Here is a 13,456-nt window from a genome sequence, read left to right as displayed (position 1 = left end):
GGGACGAGAACTCCAGTCTCAAGGTCCTGGTCTATTTTTTTAACAATGTATAGTTCCTCCCCAGATATAAGGACAAGAAATTATTCTAAAAATTTTGGAAAATATTAGCCTGTCAGGTTCCAAACTTTTCTAATTACCAGATAAAAAATCTGAAGCAAAGAGAGAGCAAGAATGTTGGCAACTAGACTCTCTGCCACACCCTCTTTCCACAGGGAAGCTTTAAACAGGAGAAAACACAACCTGTCCTCGTGCATCAGAACATGTCACTTCACCTTTAAAAGCCTCCTGAAAGTAATGAAACAGCCAACTTCCCTGAGTTGTGAAGGCCTCCTGCCTCCCATCTCCCAGGATTATAGTAGGGCCTGGTGAGAGGAGCGGCCTTCGGACCTGTTTTGTGGAAGATAAATCAACTCACGTATCCAGTCTCAGACTGGTGCCAGAAGCTGCAGGTCTGTCTGTGTGCAGATTTTAAGTGCCAACGAGAGCTCACTGAATGGCACTAGGGGACAGCAGACGACAGCTCTCGCCAGTCAGCTAGTTTAAGAGATGCTGCCCTAACTGATTCAGGATTGTAAAGTAGAAAAAGAAGGCTCTATGGACAAGGATTAAAAAAAGAAAATGCACACCTATTTAGTTCTTTCCCTTTCCCTAGAGTTCCATTTCTATTCCCCAACAACTGCTGAATCATTAAGCTGCAAAAGGAATACTAAAACAAAACTAATTTTTCACGTTTTTATTTGGAAATATTTCAACAGTGATCCACATCATCTCTTAGGGAGCTCGCTCAATTACGTGTATTGGTCAAACTAGCTTGTCTTCCATTAGGATATATAAACTGCAAGAAGTTTCAGAGCAAATGAAAATCCTCACTGATTTTTAAGAATGGTAGCAGCCTGAGAACTCAGGGTAAATAGTCTCTCATTAAAAGATGTTTTAATTCACATTTTCATTAAGACTTGCAAACACACTGCATTGAAAAACAAGAATAAACTTCAAGAAAAATGAGCAACCTGAGAAAAGAAGAATTATTAGACATGAAAATTATTGCCCAAGGACACAGAAGAGTGGATAATGCAAAAAACTAAATCAGTGTCATGAAGACAAGATCATTAACGAACCTCCCGTTTATACTTGATTCCAAATGATTCTTGAATTACACATTAGATTCCCATATACAGTGCCTTGTTTCTGGACTCTGTATTACACTTCATTATCTCCTTCTGAATACTGATGCTAATGCCATACTCTTTCAATTTCTGCCATTTTATAGTACATTTTGGTATCTAGGAAGACAAGCTTTCCTGTCATTAATAAATATTTTTTAAAAGTTATACTTTTTTTTTAAATACATTTGAAACTTTAGGATCAGCCTGTCAAAAATCTCAGTGGAATTTTTAATCAGGATTGCATTAAATTTACACATCATATTAAAAAAAATAAAATACAAATGTTTTGCAATTTTGGATCTTCCCATCAAATTCCTGTTTCTCTATTTATGCAAGTCTTTCATATCCTTCAATAAAATGTCAAAGATTTCTTTATATCCATTGCTATGCTATTTTCAATGTACTTTTTCCATGTTTTCACCCTGTAATATAGGAATCCTATTGACTTGTATGTTTTTTGGTTTCAGTCACTGTACTGGACTCATTATATCTAATGGTTTTTAGGTACTTTTCACAGTTTTTGAAGGTATTTTCCGTTTGCAAAGAATGATAATTTTACTTAGAACACTTTTTCTTAGAACATTTTCCTTAAACTAAGAACACGTATTTTAGTTAAACTGCTTTGTTGAATCTCCATAACGATACTAAATAATGCTGATGATAGAGGTTATTCTTTTTTTTTTTTGAGGAAGATTAGCCATGAGCTAATATGCACGGCCAATCCTTCTCTTTTTGCTGAGGAAGACTGGCCCTGAGCTAACATTTCTGCCCATCTTCCTCTATTTTTTATGTGGGATGCCTGCCAAAGCATGGCTTGATAAGCAGCGTGTAGGTCCGCACCTGGGATCCAAACTGGCGAACTCCATGACACTGAAGCAGAGCACGCAAACTTAACCACTGCGCCACTGGGCCAGCCTGATAGAGGGCATTCTTCACTGATCTTGGTTATGAGTATGATGCTACTGTTTCTCCTTTAAGTATGGTGTGTGATATAGGTTACTAAGGAATACCCTTTATCAAGTTAAAGAACTCTCATTATTAACAGTTTTATTAGTAATGACTTTTTATTTCCACAAAATTTCAGTATCCATTAAGATGTTTTATCTCCTTTAAATAATCAATAAAGTTTTATCTACTTAACACTTATATAGTGCCCACTCCATATTGCTTACTCTTTGCCAGACACTAAGTGCTTTACATATTACTGCATGTAATCTTATAACCACTCTGTAAGGTAGATTTTGTTCCTTTTTTCTTCACTTGAGAGATGAGGAAACCGAGGCACAAGAGTTACATAAATAGCCAGTAAGTGGCTGAGTCAGCACTGAATGCAGGAGATTTGAACTCAGATTTCATACTCTTGAAACTATTCGGAGATTCGTGCTAATCAACACTACTTCTGTAAGTTTTATTTAGGAATTTTGCATATATTTTAACTAGTGAGATCATGTTATAAATCCCTTTCTTGTGTTATGCTTGTTTAGTTTTTGAATTAGAATTACGCCATCATTATAGAACAAATTCACAAGTTTTCTGTGGTAGCCAGTTTCCAAGATGGCCACCTATGATCCCCATCTTCCGATATATATATAACCTGTGCAGTTGCCTCCCACATTGTACCAGGGTTGGTTTATCAATAGATAAACCAACAGAATAGGGCAGAAGTGATAGTCACTTCCACGATTAGGTCCAAAAAAAGACTGTAGCTTCTATATTGGACTCTCATTCTCAGATCACTCACTATAGGGAAGCCAGCTGCCATGTCTTAAGGAGACTCCAGCAGTCCTGTGGAGAGGCTCACTGGTGAAGAACTAAAACTCCCCTTCTAACAGCTCAAAGGAAATGAGGCATGTCAGCCACCACATGAGAAAGCTTGGGAGGGGCTCCTTGAGCCTTCTGAAGACTGCAGCACCACCCAACAGCTAGACTGTAACCTGAGAGATCCTGAACCAGACCTACCTGGCTAAGCCACTCCCAGATTCTGGACCTTTAGAAATTGGGTGTGATAAATATTTGTCGTTTTAAACTGCCAAGTTTCAGGGTAATTTGTTATGTAGCAATTGATAATGAGTAAACTTTCCACTGTTTCAATATCACAAGAATTAGCTGTTTCTCAAGAGAAATAGAAATGACAGGTAAAATCTGGTGCTTTGGGGAAGATATATGTTTAATAAACTTTTAGAAGTTTTCCTAGGATACAAGTCAACTCAGACCTTTTAAACTTCTTGCTGCATAAAAAATAAACCTTTTTGTATTTTCCAAGCAAACTGCCCATTTCTTACATATTTTAAATATGGTGACATAAAATCTTAAACTCTCTTCTGTACCTATATGTATATTCCCTTTCAATTTTTGATGAGATTATGTTTCTCTAGTTTTTTTCCTTTTTTAATCTCACCAGTAGTTTTTCTATTTTATATCTCTTTCCAAAAGTGGAAAAATGATTAATTTATCCAGGCTACTGCTTTTAAATGTTTTTTATTTGATTTAGTTAACTCTTTACTTCAGCCTTATTATTCCTCCTTCTACTTTTAGTTTATTTTATTATCCATGTCCTAATGATATGGCTAATGCATAATAATATGGTTACTGCATGATGATTATGCAGTAATCTCAGTGCTATTTATTTTCATATCACCTCAAATTTCACTTTTGATTTTTTCTTTAAAAGAAGTATTATTTTAAATTACAATGTTATAATTAAAATTTTAAACAATTTTATATTTTTTAAATGTTTAGTTTGGCCTTAATTATTAATGTCCAGTTGTACTGAATGTGGTCAGAGAATGCAGACTCTATGGTTATAATTTTTGTGAATTTATTAAGATTAATGTTGCTACCTACTACATGACCAATTTTTTAAAAGTATCCTCAGATTTTGAAAACAATGCTGCTTCTATTGGTATTCAGTTTAAAAACTTCCTTTGCAGTGCTATTTAAATCCTTTTAATCATCCCTTCTATTTTTCTCCATGATTAATTAATTTTTGAAAGAAATAAAAATCTCACGCTGTGAGAAATTTTCCCTCATTTGTAACACACCATAATATCTGGGCAGATACACTTGGTCTGACAGTTGTCTTCAGACTTTCATCTGCATTTTATATCTACAACGGGGGGTGTGTGTGTGTGTGAGTATGAATGTGTGTTAAATGAGGTTTAAATGAAAATCAGACTTCTGACAAATTTCTGAGCACTAACTACTTTATAAATACTTAAATTCACATAGTTAACAACACATTTTTAGTAGTACATCTTTGACATCTAAGATACTTAGACATGTAAATCTCACTAATTACTATATTATCTTCATAAAAGAACATTTCAATCCTCTTTCTTTTCTAAAATAAATAAGTAGATGAATATAAAACAAGCACAGAAAAATAGTAAAGGATCTTTAATAAGTTGTAATCTAGAAAAGGTTTCGAACTCATGTGATAGAAATTTTTTTATGAAAAAAGTAGTATTATTAAAAAAGATTGTCATTTTCACATCAAGTTTTTAATTAAAATGACTACTGCAAAAGTTGTAATCACTATCTTCATGCCCAAAAGAATTATTTGTAGCTTGATAAAGTAAATACCTTCAGAGGCTCCAGTTCAAGATATGGCATAGGAGGATCCTTAACTCACCTCTTTCCCCGGCACACCAAATCTACAACTACACATGGAACAATTTCCTCTGAAAGAAATTCAAAAACCAGCTGAGCGACTCCTATACACTGGGCAAACAAGGAAAAAACCCATTTTGAAATGGACAGGCGGCTAAGACACAATCTAACCACTAACTCTACTGGCACAGTGACCCACAATCAGGAGAGAACCCACAACTCTCAGCTTCCCTCTGAGGAGTGAAGGATTTGAACCCCCAATCTGATACCCCAATTTTTAAGACGCACACCTAACAGACAAGTCCCCAAAACATTTAGCTTTGAAAGCCAACAAGGTTTGTGCCCATGAGACCCACAAGGCTATAGCAAACAGAGAAACGGTTCTTAAAGGGATCATGAGCACTCACTGTGGCTACACCCTAGTACCCAGTACAAAGGGAGCCAACTGAAACACCCAATATTTCTGTGAAAGAGACCTAAATGCTTATCTTAAAGCCCTGGCCTGAGGGGCAGGCATCTAATTTAACACATATCTAGAGGTTTACTGAGCACTCTCAAAAGAGAGGCAACTGGTGGGTACCATCTTTGCATTCTCCCTTTGCCTCACTCCAGGTCACTGCTATCTTCTGGAAAAGAGCTTGGTACATGTCTGCTGCCCCAGTTTTTGTGGCTGCCACCCAGGGGATACTCCTTGATCACCTGACTCTGGTGGCCAGAGTGGTATACATTCACAGGTCCCAAAGGACTGTACAATCAGAGAAAGAGTTCTTAGCTGGCAACCACCCACAGGGTAAAATACAGAAGCAACAGCCTGAGGCACCCAGTCTCTCTGTGAAAGAGGTCTATTAGCCTATCTTCACAGCTACAACCTGACGGGGAGGCTTCAAATTAAACGCACGTCTAGGGGCCAACTGTAAGAGATGGGAAGGACAGTGGGCACCAACTTCACACACTCCCTGTAACCAGCAACAAGTTGCTGGTATCTCTGAGCAAGGAGCTTGTGCACACATTTGGTACACCTGCTTTTGGGGCTGCCGCCCAGAGGAAACATCCCTTGACAGCCTGGCTCTAGTGGCTAGCAGGGCTTGGGTTCAAGGGTTCAACAGGATGAGAGCAAAGGAAGAAATAGTTTCTAACTGACTATCTCACAGGGCTCAGTAGAGAGAGACCAAATAGAAATGCTCGTCTCCTAGCCTTCCACTGAAAGAGATATATTTGCATAACTTAAAAGGTGCTGCCTAAAGTATGACTTCTAGAAAGGGATAAACTCCTAGAAACACACAATCTACCAAGACTGAATCATGAAAAAGTCAGAAAATCTGAACAGACTGATTACTACTAAGGAGATTAAATCAGTAATCTAAAAGTTCCGAACAAACAAACTTCTAGAACCATATGGCTTCCTTCATGAAATCTACCAAACATTTATAATACCAATCCATCTCAGGCTATTTTGAAAAACAGACTATGAGAGAACACACCCATATTCATTTTATGAGGTCAGCATTATCTGATACCAAAATCAGACAATAACACTACAAAGAAAGAAAATTATAGGCCAATATTGCTGAAGAACATAGATGCAAAAATCCTCAACAAATATTAGCAAACAAATTCAACAACACATTAAAAGGATCGTACACCATAATCAAATTGGATTTATTCTAGGGATGCAAGGATGGTTCAACATGCACAAATCAATCAATGTGATACACCACATTAACAAAATGAAGGATAAAAATCACATAATCCTCTCTACAGATGCAGAAAAACATGTATCTGTGATACAAACCCTCAACAAAGTGGGTATAGAGGGAACATACCTCGACAGAATAAAGGCTATAAACAACAAAGCCCCAGCTATATCACACTCAACAGAGAAAAGCTGAATGTTTTTCCTTTAAGATCAGAAATAACACAAGCATGCCCACTCTCAACACTTTTATTCAACATATTATTGGAATTCCTAGCCAGAACACTAATGCAAGAAAAAGAAATGAAAGGCATTCAAAACAGAAAGGAAAAAGTAAACTATCTCTCTTTGCAGATGACATACGACATACAGAAAACTCTAAAAACTTGATCAAAATAACTGTTACAACTAACAAACGAATTTACTAAAGTTCTCTGATACAAAATCAATATACAAAAATCAGTTTGATTTCTATTCACTAATAATAAACCATCAGAAAGAGAAATTAAGAATATAATACTATTTACAATTGCATCAAAAATAATAGAATACCCAGGAATAAATTTAACCAAGGAGGTGATAGATTTGTACACTGAAAACTCTAAGACAGTAATGAAAGAAACTGAAGACCCAAATAAATGGAAAGATATTCTGTGCTCAGGGTTGGAAGAATCAATATTGTTAAAATGTCTATACTACCCAAAGCAATGTATAGATTCAATGAAACAGAAATAGATTCAATAAAACAGAAATAGAACAAACAATCCTAGAATTTGTATGGAATCACAAACCCAAAGTAATCTTGAGAAAGAAAAACAAAGCTGGAGACATCATGCTCCCTGATTTCAAACTATATTACAAAACTGATCGGTGATGATTTTTTGGATTTGACACCAAAAGCAAAGGCAAAAAGAGCAAAAATAAGTAAGTTGGACTACATCAAACTAAAAAGCTTCTGCACAGCAAAGGAAACCCTCAACAAAATGAAAAGCTACCTACTGAATGGGAGAAAATATTTGCAAATCATGTATCTGATAAGGTATTAATATCCAGAATACTTAAAGAACTCACACAACTCAATAGCAAAAAACAAACAATCTAATTAAAAAATGGGCAGAGGTTCTGAATTGACATTTTTCCTAAGAAGACATCTAGATGGCCAACAGGTACATGAAAAGATACTCAGCATTACTAACCGTGAGGCAAATCAAAAACCACAATAAGATATGATTTTACACCTGTTAGAATGGCTATCATCAAAAAAAGAAGACGTAATAAGCGTTGGTGAGGATGTGACAAAAAAGCAACGCTTGTGCACTGTTGGTAAGATTATAAATTGATGCAGCCCCTATGGAAAATAGTATAGAGGTTCTGTGAAAAATTAAAAATAGAACTACTGTATGATCCAGCAATTCCATTTCTGGGTACTTATCCAAAGGAATAAAAAACACTAACCCAATAAGATATCTGATGCTCACTGCATCATTATTTACAATAGCCAAGAAATGAAAACAACCTAAGTGTCCATTAATGGATGAATACAGAAAATACTGTACATATATACAATGGAATATTATTCAGCCATAAAAAAGAAGGAAATCTTGCCATTTGCTACATGAATGGACATCACGGGCATTAAGCAAAGTGAAATAAGCCTGCCAGAGAAAGACAAATATCGTATGATCTCACTTATATGAGGAATCTTAGAAACAAACAAACAAGTAAACAACTCATAGTTACACAGAACAGATTTTTAGTTACTTGAGGCAGTGGGTGGGTAAAACAGTCAAGATGGTTAAAAGGTAAAACTTCCAGTTACAAAATAAATAAATCCTGGGGATGTAATTTACAGCATAGTGACTATAATTAATAATACTGCATTGCATATTTGAAAGTGGCTAAGAAAACATCTTAAAAATTCTTATTACAAGAAAAACTAATTTGTAACTATGTGTGGTGATGGATGTTAACTAGACTTATTGTGATAATTATTTCACAATATATACACATACTGAATGATTATGTTGAATCTCTGAAACTAACATAACGCTATAGGTCAATTATACCTCAATAAAAAAATAAAATACCTTCAGATTATATTTATGAGCTTTATCCAAAATACCTGGTACCAAGTCATCAGTAGGTTCTCCATTCTCATCCTTTGAATGGGGTGGGTACCAAGACAGGGCTAGTACACCTAATAGAAAAGACCAAAAAGAAAAATAAACACAGGAACAGGAAAGACTGCAGGTATTCTAAAAACAGGCAGAATAAAGACCAAATTGTTACCAATAAAAAAAACACATATTCTCACATAAGGTTTTTTACTTTACTTACATATTACCTTTGTTTATTCGATTACTTTGTATAGTCAATATATGAACTCTTTATCAGGCATTATTATCTTTTAATTAATTAAAAGATTTTTCTTTCTAGAGTAAGTTTTAGGTTTACAGAAAAATTGCACAGAAAGTACAGAATTCCCACAAACTCCCCTCCTACCCATCACTCATCGATCACACATACAGTTTCTATTGTTATTAACATCTTTCAGTAGTGTGGTACATTTGTTACAACTGATAAGCCAATATTGACCATCAGTACCAACTAAAGTCCCGAGTTTACAATAGGGTTCACTCATTGCATTGTACAGTTCTATGGCTTTTGACAAATGCATAATGTTATGTGCCCATCATTACAATATCATACAGAATAGTTTTACTGCCCTCAAAACCCCTTGTGTTCCACTTATTCATCTCTCCTCCCGCTCCCCATCAACGCCTGGGACAATTATTGATCTCTTTGCTATCTGTATAGTTTTGCCTTTTCTGGAATGTCTTATAGGTGGAATCATAAAGTAACTTTTTCAGACTGTCTTCTTACACTTAGCAATACGTATTTAAGGTTCATATGTCCTTCTAAGGCTTGAGAGCTCACTCTTTTTATTGCTGCATATTATTCCACTGTATGGATATACCACAGTTTGTTTATCCAATCACCTATTAAAGGACATCTTGGTTGCTTCCAATTTTTGACAATTATGAATAAAATTGCTATACACTCATATGCAGATTTTTGTGAGGTCCAATATCTTTTAACAGAAGATTCGAGAAATAAAAAAAATTATATTTTCTCCCTGTAGTCCCTACTAACTTTTGAACTGATAAATTACAAAAAAAAAAAAAAAAAAATTGTAGAAACATAAGCCCAAAAAAAAGAATCACTAACTGGAGAGGGAACATGTGAAATTAACTAATTCAAAGCCTCCTTGCATATATAAAGAAATAAGAGGCCATTAGAAAGACAATACTAATTTCTAAACCAATCAACAGATTCTTTAAGGTAAGGAGAGAAACACAGTGGTACCAAAAGCCAAGCAAGTGGAAATCCAGGAAATGTAAGGTTAGAAATTGGCAGAGAACTAACTTGTAAGACAAACTTTGTGGCAGCCATTCCACATACAAACAGAGCAGTACCATCTAGAGGAACAAAACAGAACTTTCACTAAATAGAAAAAAGATGTCTATGTCCCCATCCACTCTGAAAATAAGAAGAGAAACAAGAACGTAAGAGGTAGGAAAAAGAACCTATAATATATGGGGCTTCAGGGAAACTTTTGGCTAGCCAAGAAGGAATCATATATGGAGAAAAACGTAGGTAAGAAAAGTGTCTGGAGACAAGCAATGAAATATTCAAGCTGCCTACTAGCCCAGTTTATAGGAAGAAGATCACCAATGAAAAGAAGAATGACGGTAAGAATTTTCTCAACATGGGACCTATGAAAAAATCCTGCAAAAAAAATGAATGGAAAAATAATACATGAGAGAAAATAATAAAGGAGGAACACACAAAAGAAAGATTATGCCATAAAGCTCAGGAAAATTATGAGCACTGTATTCTTCCCTGAAATTAAAACCAAAACAAAATTCCTGTTTCTAACAATAGTAGATTAGGTTACTTAGACCAAAATTTCCAATGAAAACAAATTATTAAATAAAATACGGAGAACAAAACTTCTTAAAACCAAAAAGCTGAAGAGCCTGTCCAAACTGAAGTGAAAATGTGAAGTCAGAGAAGTGAGCAAGGAAGCCAGTTTGCTGGAAGCATAACTGGCAAAAGTAAACCAGCTCTTAAAACCAACAGATTAAATCCCAAATTGGCCATGCTTGGGAAGTCCTCTAGCTTTAAATTTAATTTAAAATAGCTAACATTTTCTATTGTATTGGACAGCACAGATATAGAGCATTTTCATTATCATAGAAAGTTCTGTTGGATAGCATTGCTAGATGATTCTGATTCTTTTAACACCCTAACCAACTCATTCTTGTCTAGTGATTTTTGTTCCTCCCTATGCTTTCTGAATATGTAGATTAAGGTACAGGGAGTATGTTCTTTGTTCTTCCTTATCCTATTATTGTGTTTCAGCTTCTTTACTGTATCAATTATCACTTCCACATGTCTAATTCTACCCCAATACTCTGCTCCACACTCCAATTTATCTTTGTACAGTATCTTTTGGACTGTGTCACTCATGAGCTCTGAATATGTAATGGCCTGGGAACCAAGCCAATGATGGTCCTACTCCTGAGGAGAGCTGGACCACTTACAATGGTAATGAATCCTTCACAGTAACCAAAAAGGTTTCTCGAAAATACATCAACCAAGTATCATTTGTAAGTAAGATCTATTACTGTGTATTTCTACCATTCCAATTCCTTCGTGAAAAAGGATACTCTTTGAAGTCCATTCTTAGAATATTAGCATAATAAATGCAGATCATATCATATTGATCTTGTCATCCCTCCATAGCACTTATCACAGCACCTTCAATGTAACTCATAGTTTGCTTGTTAAGTTCAATGATGCATCTAAACAGGGTAATAGTTAAGAACACAAGATACGACATCAGATAGACCAGAGAATCAAGTCCCAATTTTGTCACTTGACAGGGGTTTATATTTAGGTAAGTTATTTCACTTAAGTTTCCACACTTGTAAAATGGGAATAAGTTCAGTTCATAACCTAAAAGTCTGTTTTAAGAAGTATAAATGAGAGAATGTATTATGCAGAGTAAGACTCCCTCCAAAACTGATTAAAAAAAAAACTTAATAACAAGAAGACAGGAAAATGGTAAATAAATTTGGATACCTTTAACTCCACAGAGCTTGTGATAGCTTCTTTTATATATAGGAACCTTAAACATTCTTTCAAACTACAGATTTAGCCTTAAGAAAGGCAAGCCTATTTCCAGACATAAACACTATTATCACCACAAAGAATGACACACTTTCAACTAAAAATTAAAAGGTACATAAAAATGCAAGAAAAATAATACACTGCCAAGAGACAAAGCAATCAATAGAACCAGATTCAGATAAAAAAGAGATGCAGAAATCATTAAACAGGGAATTCAAAATTTCTATGATTAAAATGTTAAAGGATCTAATGTGAAAGACAGTCAACATGTAAGATGAGTGGGAAATATTAGCAGGGAGATGAAATCTGTAAGAATCAAACAGAAATGCTAGAAGTGAAACAAACATTAAAAGATATGAAGAATGACTTCAAGAGACTCATGAACAGATTAAACAGAGCTGAGGAAAGAGTCAGGTAACTTCAGGCAAGTCATAAGAAATAACCATAACTGAAATATAATGAAAAAAGAAAGACTGGGGTAAAACACACAAAACAACACATCTAATAGCTCTCGGATAAATACACGAACAATTGTACATGAACAACTTGGATAGCCTAGATAAAATGGACAAACTCCGGGGGCCAGCCTGGTGGTGAAGTGGTTAAGTTTGTGCACTCCACTTTGGTGGCCTGGGATTCACAGGTTCGGATTCTGGGCGTGGACCTAGTATCGCTCATCAAGCCACACTGTGGTGGCATCCCACATAAAACAGAGGAAGAGTGGCACAGATGTTAGCTCAGCAACAATTTTCCTCAAGCAAAAAGAGGAAGATTGGCAACAGATGTTAGCTCAGGGTGAATCTTTCTCAGCAAAAAATAGAGAAATAATAAAAGGTAAAAGTTTTGTGCAGCAAAAGATACTATCAACGACTAAAAAATGCAAAATACAAAATGGAAGAAAATATTTGCAAACCATCTATCTGATGAGATTACTATCCATAATAAAGAGAGAACTCCTAAAACTCAACAGCAAAAGACCCACCAGATTTAAAAATGAGCCAAGGACTTGAACAGAAATTTCTCCAAAGTAAATATACAAATTGCCAATAAGCACATGAAAAGATGCTCAACATCACTAATTATTAGGGAAATGCAAATTGAAACTACAAGCAGATACCACCTCACACCCATTAGAATAGCTACCAACAAAGAAACAGAAAACAATCGTTGGCAAGGATGTAGAGAGACTGAAATCTCAATGCACTGTTGGTGGAAATGCAAAATGGTATAGCCACTGTGAAAAACAGTGTGGCAGTTCCTAAAAAAATTGAAAATAGAATTACCATATGATTCAGCAATTCAACTTCTAGGTATACAACCAAACGAACTGAAAAAAGATTATAGAAGAGATATTTATATATCCATGTTCACAGCAGTATTAGTCACAGGAGCTAAAACGTGGAAGCAACCCAAGTGACCATCAATGGATGAATGGATAAGCAAAATGTGGTGTATACGTACAATGGAATATTATTCAATCTTAAAAAAGAATACAATTTTGCCTATATGCTACAACTCAGATCAACATATATTATGCTAAGTGAAATAAACTAGTCATGAAAGGACAAATACTGTATGATTCTACTTATATGAGGTACTTAGAGACAAAACACTAGAGACAGAAAGTAGAATGGCAGTTGCCAGTGGCTGGGAGGAGGGGACGATAGAGAGTTATTTTTTAATGGGTAGAGTTCCAGTTTTGCAAGATGAAAAGAGTTATGGAGATGCATGGTGGTGATGGTTGCACAACATTAGGTATATATTTAGTATCAATGAACTGCACACATGAATA

General features: G+C 35.3%; 1 protein-coding gene across 3 annotated transcripts in view; it reads right to left on the bottom strand.

Annotated features, from left to right (window-relative positions):
- Positions 1–13,456, bottom strand: part of MANEA (mannosidase endo-alpha) — a 51,587-nt gene that overhangs the window by 16,042 nt on the left and 22,089 nt on the right. For all 3 annotated transcript variants that reach the window (XM_014843243.3, XM_014843242.3, XM_044757207.2), the window contains one exon: positions 8,556–8,665. In XM_014843243.3, coding sequence (XP_014698729.2) covers positions 8,556–8,665 — 110 coding nt within the window. The remainder of the gene's footprint in view (positions 1–8,555; positions 8,666–13,456) is intronic.

The sequence above is a fragment of the Equus asinus genome, chromosome 24, assembly GCF_041296235.1.
Source record: "Equus asinus isolate D_3611 breed Donkey chromosome 24, EquAss-T2T_v2, whole genome shotgun sequence".
NCBI lineage: Eukaryota > Metazoa > Chordata > Mammalia > Perissodactyla > Equidae > Equus > Equus asinus.
Note: the sequence above shows the minus strand (reverse complement) of the source record. Positions and strands in the feature narration are given on the sequence as shown.